Here is a 16,598-nt window from a genome sequence, read left to right as displayed (position 1 = left end):
CGTACTTCATGTTTGTTCATTTTTATGACCATCTTTCTTGTAATAAAAATATTACATGTTATGAATGCATAAATTCCTACAAATTGCAATACAAAATATAATTCATGAGAGGGTTCTCAACTATATATTAGTTAGATATAAAAATACATAGAAAGTTGTATTATTACCATTTCCACGTTTTTCTGTAGTTTCTATAGTAAATGCTATAAATTAAACTATAGCCTGATACAGCCTCCTGCAAAAGATACCTGTACAGACTCAAAAATACCATGAGCTCAACATACATGGGTTATAACCAATTATAGATTTTGCTGTGGTTTTTATATGTATGTCATGAGATTTAGTACATAAAACATCCTGGAATGTTTAATATCACCACTGATACATATGGTAGTTGTCTAACTTCTCAATAGATCATTGTGCCCGAAGGTGATGTTTACACATTTTGAGCAGATGCTACAAACCAATTCTCGCGTGAAATTGAGATTCAAATTTAAAAAATTCATATCATCAGATAAAATATTATTTTGCAGTGTTGTCAAGATAGACTGCCACATTTATAAAGAATTCCTCCTTAGAACGTGTAGATTATAACGCAATATATATTACATAATATATAATATCAAGAGGGTATAAAGAAGGAGAGCGTACAACGGTAAAATGCTGAAACCATGTTGCAGTATAAGTCAAATTAATAAACTTTCCCCGTTTTATTTTGACGACTCTTTTACTTTTTGCAGTATTATTGATCAGCTGTCCTACCTTGTTAATATAAAACAAACCGCATGTCCCTACGATACCTCTATGCTGAGATAATGAGCGGTGAAAATGTGGTATTTTTGCAGAAAACCGACTCGAGATCAGTTTTACCGCGTCTGTCTCTCCTTTTGTGGACTGTATGTTGTTTCCGGTCGCGGCTGTGTAGCGCTGACTCGATGCGTTATTAGTTATTACTACAGCGTTACTACATCCAGCGTAAGGGGCGGGTCATCACCATGGCGATAAATAACAACGTTTTTGTGGAGTAATGGCTGCGTCAATGACTGGAAATACGAGAAAAGATAGTAGAAGGAAAATAAATTTCATTGTCAATGGATGACGGAAACACGCGAGGTTTCCCGAAGCTATCGCCAGAACGAGAGACAGTCGCAGCCACTACGTATCTCGGTTTTCGGCGAAAATACCAGATTTTCACCGCTCATTATCTCAAGCGTTAGACGGCGATCTGTAGGGACAAGCGGTTTGTTTTATATTAGCAAGGTAGGACAGCTGACGTGTCAAAATAAAATGGGCAAAGTTTTATTAATCTCGACTAATACTGGAGCGCATGGTTTCAGGCATTTCAGCCGTTGTACGCTCTCCTTCTTAATACGCTTGATATTATGATATATAATATATAATATAGTTATATAGTGTGTATGAACATAAAGATTCATTTCGCACATTTATGCATCAGGGGTTTTCCTGGCACAAGAAACTGATCGCCGTAGTTGCTTGACGCAGAATGAAAGAGGAACTATATTTTGGCGCGGTCACATTGCAGGCAGTTGAGGGCTAAAAGGTGTTACACACTCGAGTATAGGTTTAAAAACTAAAGTCGGCACGACCTCTGCATCGCTTTGCTTTTATTCCTGCTGTGTGTTGCCATCTGCATCACGCTGCTGTCACCTGGATCTTAACCGGCACACTTTCCACAGCACGCGCTAACAACGGCGGTTGCATTTGAAGGCCTTAGATTGGTAGCTAGCCGGAGCATAGGAATCATGCTGGACATACTGATGTCTCTCATTAATTTTATGCCCAGGTTGCAAATCGGCCGCGCGGATGCATCGGGTGGGTTATATCTGGCCTGATGAGATTGTGCAGGTGGCGGGTGTGTGGTCTGGACTGATGAGATCCACAAGGTGGTGGTGTGTGTCTGGACTGATGAGATCCACCAGGTGGGCGGTGCATATCCGCTACTGATGAAGAGCACCAGGTGGCGGTGTGTGTCTGGTCTGATGAGAGCCACCAGGTGGGCGGTGCATATCCGCTATGAGATCCACCAGGTGGCGGTGCGTTCCACTATGAGATCCACCAGGTGGCGGTGTGTGTCTGGCCTGATGAGATCCACCAGGTGGCGCGTGCATATCCGCTATGAGATCCACCAGGTGGCGGTGCGTAGCCGCTAATAAGATCGCACCAGGTGGCGGTGCATATCCGCTATGAGATCCACGCAGTGGCGGTGCGTATCCGCTATGAGATCCACCAGGTGACGGTGCGTGTGTCTGCCTGATGAGATCGACCAGGTGGCGTGCATATCCGCTATGAGATCCACCAGGTGACGGTGTGTGTTGGCTATTATACGAACCGACAAGTGGCGGCGTGCGCGTGGGCCCGGCAACGCACGTGCCTCGTGGACGAGTGGGTACACGCCCCTGCTCATGCTGACCGCGCACTGCGGGAAGTGCAGGAGGGGCATGGCGACGTCGGCTTCGTCGGACACGCGCGGCCGGCTGCGGCGGCGGCGCGTCACCTGTGCTCGCACGACTCAGCATATCGCTTCGTAATCTCCGCGGGTACAATCGCCGCCACCGACGATGGGCCGGCGGCCGCGCGTGGCCGCGCAGTGGGACACGTCAATGTACCGACCTGACACAGCTAGGGTGAGTAACGAAGGCGAATCAGAACCTGAGGCGCGGCAGTGTCCGGCCCTCCGTCCTCCGGCGTCCGGCTCCGCGCGGCGAAGCCATCCGCACCAGAAGGGGGCGGCCACAGCCGCCCTCCGCGTCCTCCGGCGGCCCGCTCGGCACGGACGTCCGACCACGAGGGGGCGCGCACTGCCCTCCTCGCTCCGGCGGCGCGCTGCGCAACTGAGTCCCACCACGAGGGCGCACACCGGCCTCCGTCCCGCGGACCACGTAGGCCCGCCCGCCCCCCGCGCCCCCTGTTGTTTTTGGGGTTTTACTCCGTCGCCTGGACGACGTCCGACACGAGGGGCGCGCCACAACCGCCTCCTCGTCCTCCGCGCCGCTCCCGCCTGGTCAGGAACCGGACGTGCAGCACACCAGAAGGCGGGCGCCGCAGCTGCCGCCTCTCGTGCCTCGCATCTGAGTAGAATGCGAAGGGTCAGGCGGCCGGGGTCGCACGGGAGACGTCCGCACCAGGAAGGGGGCGCCACAGCCGCCCTCGCGTCCTCGCGGCAGCTGCGCGGGACAGACTCTCCTAGCGCAGCGAGGGGCGCGCACCGCCCTCGCGTCTCGGCGGCCCTCGACCCGGAAAGACGTACCGCGTCCAGAGAGGGGGCGGGCGGTCACGGGCCTCCGTTCTCGTGGCGCGTCCGGGCCTCGCAGACAACGTCCCGCACCAGAAGGGGGGCGCCGCAACACGCTCCGTCCTCTGAGTTTGGCGCTCGCTGTGACGCGTCCGCACCAGAAAGGGGGAGCGGGCGCACCAGCCCTCCCGTCCTGCGTGGAACGAACGCGAGGGGGTCCTCGACGGGGAATCGCGGCAGACGACGGCGGCTCGGCGCTACCCCCGGTCAGTTTCCGCTGGTCGATGCCCGGCGGGGCCGCGTAGGGCGGAGGAGGGAGCCTTCCTTCCTTTATCGGCGCAGGCTCCTCCGTCGTCGCCGCCGCCGGTTTCCCGCTTTGCTCTGGCTTGCTCCTGAACGGAGACGCGATCTTGCCCTTCTTGTCCTTGCGGTGGGAGGAGCGACGATCTTTCCGCCGCCGCAGGCTGTTGGCGTCGAACACGACATGGATGAGGTCATCTTCCCGCAGCTCCGGCCGAGACGCCGGCGCCCCCGTGCGACCCGTCCTCACGACGCGTGCCTCCGCGGACGACTGCGACGCGATCGCGAACGGCCGCGCGGTGGGGCCGGCGTAGGGTTCGCGCGCGAGCTGCTGCTGCAGGGATGCGAGCCGTGTCAGTGGTGCCTCCTGGTGGGACGGATGCGTCGGCTTCGCGCCACGCTGCGTGTCGGGCGGCGGCTGCGCGTCGGTGGCGCCACCTAGTGCATGCGCAATGGAGTTGTGAGGATAAAAGCCGGAAGGAGCCGGGTGAGAGGTCGCTGCACCCTTACCCTGATCTTTGTGCCTCATCTTGTGAGAGGCTGGTGTTACAGCGCCGGTGGCCGTCTGTGCATGGTCGTTAGGTATCTTGGTGGCATCTTGTGGCAGATTCTCTTCTGTGTTATAGCCTTTGTTCCATTGGGTATCAACAACATGGCCAGTGGGAGGTGGGGAATCTAATAAACAATAACACTAATAACAGCAATGCTAACAAGAAAAACTACAACTACATCAATAACAACGACAACAACAATGACAACAAATTCGACAACAAAAAACGGCAATAAAAACGATGACAACAACAACAACAATAAAAGCGACAAGAAAATGACAACAAGAACGACAGCAACAGTATGCTTTTAACATGAAATGTAGTAAACAAGCTAAATGTAACAACACACTGACGAATATACTGCTCTGCTCCTTACCAACAAAAAATTTCATCAAATTTCATCAATGCAAGAATGAGCGATAGGTTTATTTCACAATCCTCTGCGTAACTGGCAGGTAGATAGATACCTGTAAGGAGGCTGGGGCTTCCAGGTGGAGGTGATCGCGTTCCCCGGGCCATCGGATGCTCAGCATCTGCCTCCGCATCTTCTTCATCAAGGTAAGACTCATCGTCCTCAGTGTAGTCACTAGCATCTCCTCCTTCCGACTCTAACGTAACAGGTCAGCAATACAAAAATCATTAAGAACATATGAAAGGAACATAGGAATTCATATAGAGTCGCATCACACCCTTTTTTGTTTTGCTGACATTACTAAATATCACTCGCATTTATTCGGACACGTTTTGTACAGAAGTCAATGCCTTACGCGAGAAAATCAGCTTGCGCACAGCAAAATGGGGGCAACGTTCACGCACCTGTGTAAAATGACACCGACTCTATCTCATCAGCCTTCTCAAGTGCTGCCTGAGCCAGAGATTGCTCCCCACGATCCGCGGCCAAGTAGTGAATATCCTGCAGATCGAACGCAGAACATTACACGAAGCACTGATTAACGACGAATGGACAAAGCCATTTAGGCCACAATTAAAAAAATCTTTGTTTGCCCTCACCCCACCCAGGCTGGAAAGTTTGGGTAGGTACTAGGTAGGTCGGCATTTTTTCGAGGGGGGTCTTTTTACCAATTCAGCATGGTGTCTACATGCTCGGGTGTGCTTGTGTGGAGATACCTTTTATGTTGAATGTTTGTTTTACTTGGTACATATAATGTATTGCCTACAGATTTATATAATGTACAGTGATACAATTTGTAAAAAAAAAATTTTAATGGGAAAGATCAATAAAAAATTTTGAGTGAGGGGGTCGCTCAGGTGAGGGCAAACAAACAATATTTGTATTATGGCGTTATCGTAACCAATTTTGCGACAACTTGGGCGTAATTTCTTGTTCTAGCAAATGCTTATTCCAGTTAAGAGTGTTATGTATTAAACAAGTGGGTTTGTAAGCTAATTCGTGTATGTAAAAAATAAATGTGTACATAGAAGAGTTATAGAGCAATGCTCATTATACTAGACAAGGAGATGAAAGCAATATCGTTCAAATAAAATTACCATGAATAGATCCCTGTCTCCAATATCAACCGCTAGAAGGAAGGCTTTCTCAAACCTCTGAAATCTGAAATGCAAATCAATATGCTAATTATACATTAGCGATCATTATAAAAGTGATAAACCTCACTTAAATTGTGATTATACAGAGCATATATAGGCAGTTATGTGGTTAAACTAGTTTATGCAGGACTATCTCTGCTCCAGATGAACGATACTATAGCCCAATATGTAGCACATCATAAACAGGCTTCATTTTCTCACTGCTAACTCTGCCACACTGCTAATATATTATATATATATATATATATATATATATACGTAGTCTCACCTGAGCAGATGATGGAAGAATCTGCGTGCTAGGCGGGAGATCGAATCTCTGTACTCGATAATTGTCACATCCGTTAGATACTTGGACGGTGAGTAAAAACTACCTAATGCACTCTCGAGCTGGGCTGAAAAGTCAACGAAGAATACTCCTAGTCTTTAGTAGTGTGTTAGGAAGGTAAATGCTACAAATTTGATGAAAATGTTACAATGTATATTCTGACTGCATCTAATTATGCAACAATGTAGAAATATTGCACATTTGAGTAGCCCATGCTGCAACTATGTTGTGCAGGTTCCAACCTTTGGTAAATAGAGACCAATGATTCAAAGTCGCATCACTCTGATCGCATCAGCTCATGTTACTCATTCCAAACTACAACATTCACGTACACACATATATCTTACTTTCTCGTTGTACGTTCAGTGGCATTTTCAGTAGATGATTCACGATGACATTCAGACAAATGTAGCAGCTTTCACCCTCCGTGTTCCAGTTCATGCTGTTCAGGAGGGCCCCAGCTTCCGTCAGCTGCCTGCTCTTAGCATACTGCTTAACGAGTTCTACAGCAGACAACTGACCCCCAGATGTTGCTCCAAGCTGAAACTGCACCATTCCTACTGGACCCCTATTAGAAGAGTATAGGACACGCTCTTAGCACATACAACTTCAATAGTTAGTGCCCCTGCTCACGGATAGAAATTAGTTGAGGATAGATGTTTCGAATAGTGCTGGAATTCATCGCCTTTTTTGTTTTTTGTCACTAATGGATTTTCCATGGCTAGTTTTAGAATGGTGGTCAATATGTTTTAGTAGGCATAGCATTTCTCAGCATATTCAGAGCCATACATAAACTACTGTATACGCTGTATATTTCGCAGTGGTTTAATTTTCGCAAATTTCGCGAACTTGTCCCCGACCGCGAAAGTAACAACACGCGAATAATTCATACCGAATAATACCAAATAATTCATAATTCACCGACCGCGAAATTAACCACTCGTGAAATTGTCCGTCAAGTCTGAATTCGCGAAAATATCTGTATGCGAAAAATATGGCGTATAACAGTACACAATTTCCATCCAATAAACTTGGCATATGAACAGCATTACCCATAATCGGCATGTCACTCCTATTGGCAAATGCGATTGTTTCACGACTTACCTGTCAAAGATGAGGACAAGAGAGTCGACAACATCCGTCATGTAGTCAGTAGGACGCACTTCACAGTCACACCACTGCATCAGCTGCACCGTCGGTGGAGCCCTGTTGTACGTAGTAGCAGCATCATCAGCAGTAGTTGCAGTAGTGTAGGAGTAGTCGTAGTAGTAATAATAGCAGGGATTAATAATGACATCATTGTCATGAATTGGCATTGTCATAACTTGGCATTGTCACTGTCATATTGACATAATTTGTCATTAGTAACCCCTGATAATAGTTATACAGTGTAGCCCCGTTATAACGCGATGGTTGAGGTCCATAAAATGTCATCGCGAAAAAAGCGGAGTCCCACTAAATCGGGGTACGTGGCTACTAGATAAGAGCAGAAAAAGGGGGTCCAACGACTCATCGCGTTATATCCGAATTCGCGTTAAATCGGGGCATGTAAAATCGGGGTTCCACTGTAGTAGTAGTAGTAGTAATGGTATATAGTCATAGTAGAAATAAAATGTTTGTTAATTACCATAAGATATTACATTACAAGAGATTCATGGCAATGAACATAGAAGCAGAGTAGAGATGAAGAAATATTTTATGTAGAATAGAGCCAGATTTGGCCTGATGCAGATGACCGAGCAAAGCCTTATAAAGGCTGACAGTTTACAACGAACTTTCTTAGTGCTAGCATTATGGTGCACTGCTCTTTAAAGAGGGTGTACAAATTTGGTTAGACAGTATCCTGGGTTGCTGTTTCAAAAGAAGAGATCAAGAAATAGGTCCAACAGCATTGCTGCTCTAGGAGTTGGGGCACAGTCTGATTGGTCGAAGTTGAGATACGTAGCACACATTGTAGTACACAGTAATGAAGAAATCGGTACCAGCAAGCATACCTAAAGTACATGTTCAGTTCCAGAACTTTTGATGGTTTCGGATTTTCTGATATTACACCCAATGAAAGCTGACCCAGAGTCATATCAAATGCCTGTAAAGTACAGTCAAGAGTCCACAGATTACCTACAGTGCAAATTGTAAACACACACGTACCACTGCAGACACAACTATTAAAAGAATAATACATACATACCATAATAATATAATAATATGCCCATTGATTATGCAAAGTTGACGAATGCTACAGTAACTGGCACCTTGTGCAGTTAATAAGTACATTACCTTATAGCCAAACGCATATTAGTTTGTCCAATATGACCGCTGGTTACTAAGAAATGTCTAATTGAAATCCGCAGTCCAAGAAATCAGTTGACTGACTTGTTTACAGTTTCGAAACCACATACGACTAAAGGGGTGTGATACAGATTTATAGTGCACCGGACATTTTCGCACGCATGCTCAGCCGTACGCAATGCTAGCGATAGTACAGTACCGTATCTGTATACGTAATAGTAGCTCTGATTGTAATGAACGTGAAATCCCCGTATGAATCACGGACGCTCGTGATAATGAAGTAGGCTGTGTTGGAGGCCAACACTATGGTGGGATCGTGGACTAACCATGGCCACAGACTAAACATGGAAAGCAGACGGCACTACGCGTATTTACGCATATTGGTCAAACGAATACATCTGTGTCCGAAATTGAAGACATGTGGGTACCCGTTCATTAGCACCCACGGTTATTTACTTGTGCCTCAATACCGAGAATACACCCAGAGATACATTCTACTAGCAGTAACTAGCTCATTAGTCGTTATAAGCATCCCGGAACAAACAATTCTCTGCTCAACACCCGTAGCAACATGTGACGTCACCTAACCGAATTTGAAGCTATTTTGCTTGGCAACTAATTTAGCGTTGGCGCCAGATTACCAGATTTACGGCTTTCAATTAGACATTTCTTAGTAATTAGCAGTGATATTGGACAAACTAATACGCGTTTGGCTATAAGGTAATGTACTTATTAACTACAGAAGGTGCCAGTTACTGTAGCATTCGTCAACTTTGCATAATCAATGGGCCTATTATGCCTTCTTAAGCAGATTCTTGAGATTAAGCAGATTCTTTGAGATTAAGCAGATTAAGCAGATTCTTGAGAGCGCTAGATACAATTGCCAACAACGATGAATTGATTCTTGGATTCATTCAATTCATTTTAAAAGCATTCTAGAGCCATCTCATAGTTCAAGTACTTATTAATTAATTTATGTTATATAAATGCTATGTGTGAATTAGAAGGTTTGGTTTACCCTCATCTCTCCTCTAGCACTGCTGACAATGAAGACAGCTCCAAGAGGGTGCCATGAAACATGCTGCGCCACCTACAGTTAATAAAACAAATTACAAAAAATTATTACGGCTACATTCCAAACTACCTGCAATTATTTATTAGATGCCCTAAACACCGTTGTATGCAATGCACGACAGTGAATATCATATTACTACTTAGTGCCTCTATTGATAAATTGTGTAAAATATTCGAACACAACATGAATATATTATCAGTGATCAATGAATATGACATTCCTGATTTTCAATAAAGAATTCATTTAATTACTGGAGTCATAATTCTAGATATCAACATTAAACATGTTGTGCCTGCCCTACTTCTGAAAACAGTATGATTCATCTTAAGTGACTAGCTACTGAACATTCAATTTTGGCTCTAAAAGAGCTCTATTTCTGTTGTAAACACTATGCTGAATAAAAAATAAACATATCTTTACCTACATGGAAAGTAACGCTGCCAGGGTCTATGTCTCCCTGGGTACTGCCAGAACGTGCCCTGGTACTATCTAATATGCCGGACCATACCTCGCCTACTCCACTAACGAGTTTAGGGAGTCGCCTACGCCTACTCCCTAACCCTAACCCTAACCATATCAGATAGTTACCAGGGTATATTCCGGTATACCGGACCGTACCCACGGTACGTTCCGGCAGTACCCAGGGAGACATAGACCCTATCAGCGAAAGTAACGTCAATTTGTTATTACATACCACACAAACATCAGCCATCTGCGTGACATTTCTCGTGAAGTCATAGAGAATCTGGGTAAATAGAAAACATTCACTCATTATGAAGGCATGCGCACGTGCAAAAGCTCCAATAAGCAAAAATATTACTTCTTGTGCTTTGTTCCAATCCAAGTCTACATACTGCTATAACTAGTGCTAAATATTCTTGATTGAAAGCAGTAACAACAGTTTATTTCTACGACAAGCTATGATCATTTAATCCTTATCTGCATTGGGAATAGGGTGGCTACTTTTTCCTGTGGCTGGTTCAACACTTTGTATGCCATATACTTTGTCTATACCACTAAACCACTAAATCATGTACTGTACTATAAGAACAGTGTCTCCAACTGTACTAATTCTACACATAACGCATGTGAACTAACCAAGTTTCCATCGTCGCAGGTAACAACGAGTCTGTCTTCAGCTAGATTCCTTCCAACTGCCACCACAGTTGCTATGGAAACACAGTTTCATGCATATATGAGAAATCTACAAGCTCACCAAATAACTATGGCAATGAAGATTTCAATAACAGAGAAAACATAGTAAACCAATAACTGTCTGTAGAGTCGTTTCCCACCAAGTACAAGTATTTTCAATCGTTATGCAAAAAAAATTGCAGAGCAACATTTGGTAGGACTAATGGCACAAGTGTGCAGATATAAGTTAAATGCAAACAACCACCAATCTAAACAAAGATCGGACGTATATGTCCTTACCTGGATAAGTGGCAGACGTATCTATTCATAAGATGGAGGACAATAGAGCATTCGGCAGAGCATGCAATGGCAATAAAAAATTAAAAAAAATCAAAAACCTAAAATTTGAATGCAAATCAATATTGCACTTAAATCTTGGCTTTTTTGTGCATATGATACACACCTAAAACTACATATAAACAAGAATGTTGAAATACCATGAAAAACGACATGTGAAAGCAGATATGGATAGATGCAGAAATAGTCTATTATGTTTTCTAAACACACAGTATCCATTTAACATTGCTGAATGCTTTTCCAGCATATTGTAAATGCTAACGACTACCCATCTCATAAATGTTCATAGAAAACCGTAATGATGCCAACAACAGTCATGCTACTTCATATAGTGCAAATGTCTTACTCACCTTTTAATGGAATTGTTATGGTAGAAACTCGCTGCAGCTAGAAATAATCATAACTATACTTAATTCAATTTTCATTCTACATAATTTTTTAAGCACTATTGCATTATAAATGAGTTTTCAATTGCAGTTTCTAATTTCAGTACTTGACATTAACCTAAAGTATAAACATTCAGTCTTGTGTAGATTTTAAACAATTATTCATTTATAAATTATAAACACCTCTGCATGCAGTTGACGCTGACCTTAATTTTTACTATAAATTACTTAGATTTCTGATTCTGGCCAAATGTTCGTATAGGGAATAAGCATACCCGGGAAGGTGTGATTTCGTATGTGCAACTGTCAACGGAAAATGCTGCTTGGTTACGACTGACCACTTCAACTGTCAGAATCTGGTGTGGCTCGATGTTACTGAAAATATTACAAAATATTTTAATTTGTTGAATACTTAAAACCAAAGGTAAAAAAGTATCATATAAAAAAACAATTTCTACATACAAGTATTAATAATTTACAATCTCAGAAATGCATCAGATTGATCGTAATGGTAAAATCTACTAGTACATTTAATTTAAATAAATACCTAGGAGAAACCACACCGCATAACACCAATTTGGCAAAAATTAACATAAGTTACCTAAACATTGCATGTACTGGCTCATTCTCAGAAGTCGCAAAGCATCTCACATATAATGTAGCTCTGAAATGAAGAACAACTTAAGTGACTTTTAGGCTGTATTTAGGTAGTGATATAGGTAGGTGTGAAGGTAGGTGTGTAAGTAAGTTGGTGGGAGGTGTTACGTAGGGTGTATACACAGAACATAATGTTGCAGACACTGAATATGAAACTATGCATAGACCGACACACATAAACAAAAAGATCTTATGACAAATGATGATTACTATCTAAAGCCATCCACAAATTTGAACCGAATAGTTTTCTATACTCTGCAATATATAGTAACAAGAGCGTATAACATGTATAAGCGCGAGCGAGCGCTCTTGATAGTAAATATAAAATACGACCTAAAGTGCGGCGCACACGTGAGTTATTTTACTCAAGTAAAATGACGCATGAGTCAAATTACTCAACGAAAATCCGCCGCACACGTGAGTAAAATGACGCATGAGTCAAATTACTCAACGAAAATCCGCCGCACACGTGAGTAAAATGACGCATTCGTCAAATTACTCAACGAAAATCCGCCGCACACGTGATTAAAATGACTCATGCGTCATTTTACTTGAGTAAAATAACTCACGTATGCGCCAGGCTTTACAATGGTTTCGATTTTCCTTGCATAATCTAGTAGGGATGATAGAGCAGACAAAGTTATTACAGCATCTTGCACATGTACGTGTTATTTTTATTTATTTATTAATTTAAAGATGGTACATTTGTAACAGATATGCCAACATGAGCTTGCAAGCTCCTCACCGTCAGTACAGTAAATTGATACAATTCTTAATTAAAAGTGCTAGTCTAACAATGTAACAAGCAACGGTACCATGGCAGCTAGCCTAGGTACCCCTTACTAAAATTAAATCGTGGTAACTATGGTATAACATTGTACAATGGAGCATCGGACATAAAAAATAATATCAACTTATGAGGGACACTGATGTATTCGTACAGAAAACGTAGGTACTAGTTATTAATTAGAGGGATGAGTTCACATAATATCGGGTGGGCTTGAATCTTACCCATTAATAGCAAGCACCACTAAGTTTGACGTGTCTCGGTCACTGGTGAGTGGAGACCATGGCTTCGCTTCATCTGTTGCTTTTGGCCACCAGACAAGAACCTAGGGGTACAAAGTTCACCATTAGCATTGGCAAAGTAGAAGCAAAGTGCAATCACTGCGTAGACTTTGTGTCTAAAACTGCTATGTATGACTGAGGGGTCAAATATATCATACAAAAGTTATTTGTTTTTTCTATTTTCTGTTTACTTTTATATGGTGACAAATACTTTGTACGGACAAAATGTGATTAGCCGGTTAATTTATAAGTTCACAAAAAGTTTAATAACTATTAAACTGATATACCAATTCATAAGTTTGAATTCAGCTTGTGCACAATGTGCACAAAAACAGGTGTCTTCTACCTGTAGTCATAATAGAATAAATTCATGCTCGCCTACTTATGACCAGTGTTAACCCGCACCCTCCAGTGATGCTTAGAGTTAATTCCCACTATCAATGCTCACATGCTAGCCACCAACGCCTACCTGCTAGCCATTGATGATTATATACTCACTATTAATGCTCATCTGCTCATCATTTATGCTTCCCTGTTCACCATTGATGCTTACCTACTAGATATTGATGCTTACCTACTAGACATTGATGCTTACCTACTAGACATTGATGCTTACCTACTAGACATCGATGCTTACCAACTAGACATTGATGCTTACCTACTAGACATTGATGCTTACCTACTAGATATTGATGCCTGCTTCAATGTTCATTATTGACGCTTACCTGCTCATCGTCAATGCTCCCAGACAGCTTTCTCTCCATTCTTCTATTCTTGAAGCCAGGCAATTCAATCGTCACCACCTGTTGGTTAATTTATTGCAAAAAAGAGACAACTAATTAGCAAGGCTAATATAGAGGCTAATATAGACATATAGATGGCAAGACAAAAAGTTTTTGTGAATTTTCAGATAGTTTTCCTTGATGAGCGCTGTCAACTTATCGAGCGTACCAGAATGGATATCTGCTCTCCCATAAACATTACCTAATCTTATAGCATTACAAGTAGGTTACTGTTATTATGCAAACACCTAACCATCTACGAAAACATAACAGCTGTGGAATTATTGCGGGAATCATTGAAATGTGCTATCTCGCAAGTCACCTTCGGTTCCAAGCTGGCAAGTTTCTCCCATTTCTTGATGGTATCAACAGGATGGGCGCGCTTCGTGAAGTAGATGTAGTTCAATTTGTTGATGTGAAATGATAACATCAAGTACCCATCTGTGATAACAGCTGCCAGACAAGAAATACATACATAAATAAAAATAATTTATAACATATTTTGGATCTCACACCACTGAAAGTGAAGTAATATTGGCAGACTTTTTAATCTGGTACAGATATGCAAATACAAAATAGGGTAAAGTGCATAAATAGTTGATCTCACAAATGTCAAGATATACTGTTGATAAATAACAAGAGATATGTTCACATACGATAGATGTCACTTGATCTAGTAAGAGTACAATTTTGTTAAATTACATGTTCACACATTTAAAATGGTTATAAGTATGTATAAATACCATCAACGACAATATCAGAGCAGAGTTTGCCAACAAGATATCGGTCAATGATTACTCTTTCTACATCTCCTGAATAGGCGCTAAGAATCACTGAGACAAGGGTTCCATTGTCAAGCATCAACTGAAAACATACAATTTTAGATCAGTTTATCAAATTTTTTAGATAACGTTCCAGCGATCATTGCTTCAAACATGAGCTATTGTGCTTTTATGATAATTATAGATTACAAGAAACAAACTGACACTAAATAATTAATATTGATTATTACTATATAGACTCAATTAAAAAATAAAAATAATCGTTTAACACTTACAATAAACAGAACAATGAGTCTGCATGCAATCACCATGTCACCCTTCACACGGTATAAACCACAAACGACAGATGCAATAATATACTGACTCATGTACACATATGCTGTTAACACCGTGTCAAAATTTAAGATTACAAGCAAGCTCTTGTCTGCACTGGGAATCAGAAAGCAAGTTACATATCCCACCTGCAACAGTCTCCTAGTCCTCCACTCAGCATGGACACATATGCAGGTGCTTAGCAGTTCTTCTAACTCCTTTATTGAGTCTCTAAGTTTTTCCGGACGTTTGTTCTTTGGCACCCACATGATATCCCTACCTTCATGTTAACACAGTAAGCTATCACAATAACAATCAAAAACTAGATCACCTGCACACTATTTTAGAGACAGAGTTAAAAATACATAAATGTATAAATACAATTAGACGTATACAACAAGAATACCATTTAATGTAGACGTGTTCTTGACAGTGTAAAAATTAGTCAACTATCAATCAAATCTGCAACTTTTACCTTCAATATACTGCTGCTTCAAGTCTAGATATGTGTGGCCAGTTGTCTCTGGGGCAGACACATTCAATGTACCTGCACAATGTAAAAAATACATTAACACAGATTAAAAATATAGCTTTGAATAGTTTTGATGATGGCAATTGTTTTTGTAAACATTGCAAAATAATGCCATCACTTAGAGGGCAAACGTTAGCATATAGGAGTAGCAGGGGACCATCAATATATCTACAATTATGTGAAAATGAGGTAAAACCTCTGGTCATTTACCCATCTTATAGATCTTACTAGACTGTTACTACTGACCAGCTTAATGCATGACCAAATGCATAGCAGTATATAAATGCCGCTCTGTTACTATGTAGCCCCCTCCCTCTCATGCACCCTCTTTGCCCCGCCACCTATTATTATAAAGTGTGGAGAACACCGCATTCTAGCACTGCCACGTATTACACTTACCTGTTTCTTTTTTGTCATGGTAGCTGTGGCAGGATATATCACTTTCTGTAAAAATGACTCATTTGTATTATTAAACAGATCAATTATAGAACATGAAACTTTATCTGGTGAGCTATAGAAGTCTCCCTTGTGAAGTATTGTAGATAATACCATCTATGCACAATACCGTGCAACATAACTTTTGCCTCTTGTATTCCCTAAAAGTAAAATGGCCAAATTGACAGCCATATACCGTTGCTATGAGCATATCTATGCAATGCACTGTAATAGATATGTACATGGTGTTGCCTTGGCACTACACCATCATACTGTAACTAACAAACCACCAGAAAACTGTAATGAAGCATCGAAAAACACAGAACCAGAAATTGATAAGAAAAGAGGTTCTAACCTGGTATAGTGATTATATCTTTCAGTGTCCATAAATGAAGTTCTGTCTGTAGACCAGCCATATCGTGGAATCAGAAATCAAGTGGTCCAACAACTTCTAGTAGTAGGATTAGAATAAAGCCTGACTGGAAACTTCAGACTAGGCCGGCACAATCCTAGTTTGGGTATGATAGATAATAATTAAAGGGAAAGTTTACTCTAGGTTCTAGGGTTATTTTCAGCTAATTTAGGTTATAATTACGCTACATAAAAAGTTTCATGGTTCAATCACCATTAGAAATATTTTTTTTTAATGTTTTAAAACTAACGACTACAGTTTGATTACAACGACGGTGGCGCCACTCAAAGCGCACGATCTGATAAGTTGCGCAAAACCACTTTCCAGCCAAGGGCTACAGACCGTGGGTGTTTCTTATTTATTCATTTAAAAGCAAAAG

The 16,598-nt window shown here is 42.0% G+C and overlaps 1 protein-coding gene across 1 annotated transcript in view; it reads right to left on the bottom strand.

Annotated features, from left to right (window-relative positions):
- Positions 1–2,943: 2,943 nt before the first annotated feature.
- The window catches only part of LOC106811157 (WD repeat-containing and planar cell polarity effector protein fritz homolog), a 16,117-nt gene continuing 2,462 nt past the window's right edge, over positions 2,944–16,598 (bottom strand). The window contains exons 3-26 of the mRNA XM_014814700.1: positions 16,163–16,316; positions 15,772–15,816; positions 15,316–15,387; positions 14,990–15,120; positions 14,490–14,610; positions 14,069–14,199; positions 13,690–13,767; positions 12,908–13,008; positions 11,841–11,903; positions 11,515–11,614; positions 11,204–11,240; positions 10,797–10,817; positions 10,461–10,531; positions 10,057–10,107; positions 9,306–9,377; positions 7,993–8,084; positions 7,103–7,204; positions 6,346–6,566; positions 5,942–6,065; positions 5,614–5,677; positions 4,921–5,017; positions 4,572–4,712; positions 3,434–4,228; positions 2,944–3,089 (exon numbers count right to left, since the gene is read on the bottom strand). Coding sequence (XP_014670186.1) covers positions 2,944–3,089; positions 3,434–4,228; positions 4,572–4,712; positions 4,921–5,017; positions 5,614–5,677; positions 5,942–6,065; positions 6,346–6,566; positions 7,103–7,204; positions 7,993–8,084; positions 9,306–9,377; positions 10,057–10,107; positions 10,461–10,531; positions 10,797–10,817; positions 11,204–11,240; positions 11,515–11,614; positions 11,841–11,903; positions 12,908–13,008; positions 13,690–13,767; positions 14,069–14,199; positions 14,490–14,610; positions 14,990–15,120; positions 15,316–15,387; positions 15,772–15,816; positions 16,163–16,223 — 2,937 coding nt within the window. The 5' untranslated portion in view covers positions 16,224–16,316. The remainder of the gene's footprint in view (positions 3,090–3,433; positions 4,229–4,571; positions 4,713–4,920; positions 5,018–5,613; positions 5,678–5,941; positions 6,066–6,345; positions 6,567–7,102; positions 7,205–7,992; positions 8,085–9,305; positions 9,378–10,056; positions 10,108–10,460; positions 10,532–10,796; positions 10,818–11,203; positions 11,241–11,514; positions 11,615–11,840; positions 11,904–12,907; positions 13,009–13,689; positions 13,768–14,068; positions 14,200–14,489; positions 14,611–14,989; positions 15,121–15,315; positions 15,388–15,771; positions 15,817–16,162; positions 16,317–16,598) is intronic.

The sequence above is a fragment of the Priapulus caudatus genome, unplaced genomic scaffold (genome assembly GCF_000485595.1).
Source record: "Priapulus caudatus unplaced genomic scaffold, Priapulus_caudatus-5.0.1 Scaffold510, whole genome shotgun sequence".
NCBI lineage: Eukaryota > Metazoa > Priapulida > Priapulimorpha > Priapulimorphida > Priapulidae > Priapulus > Priapulus caudatus.
The sequence above is the reverse complement of the archived record's forward strand: the minus strand, read 5'-3'. Positions and strand labels throughout refer to the sequence as shown.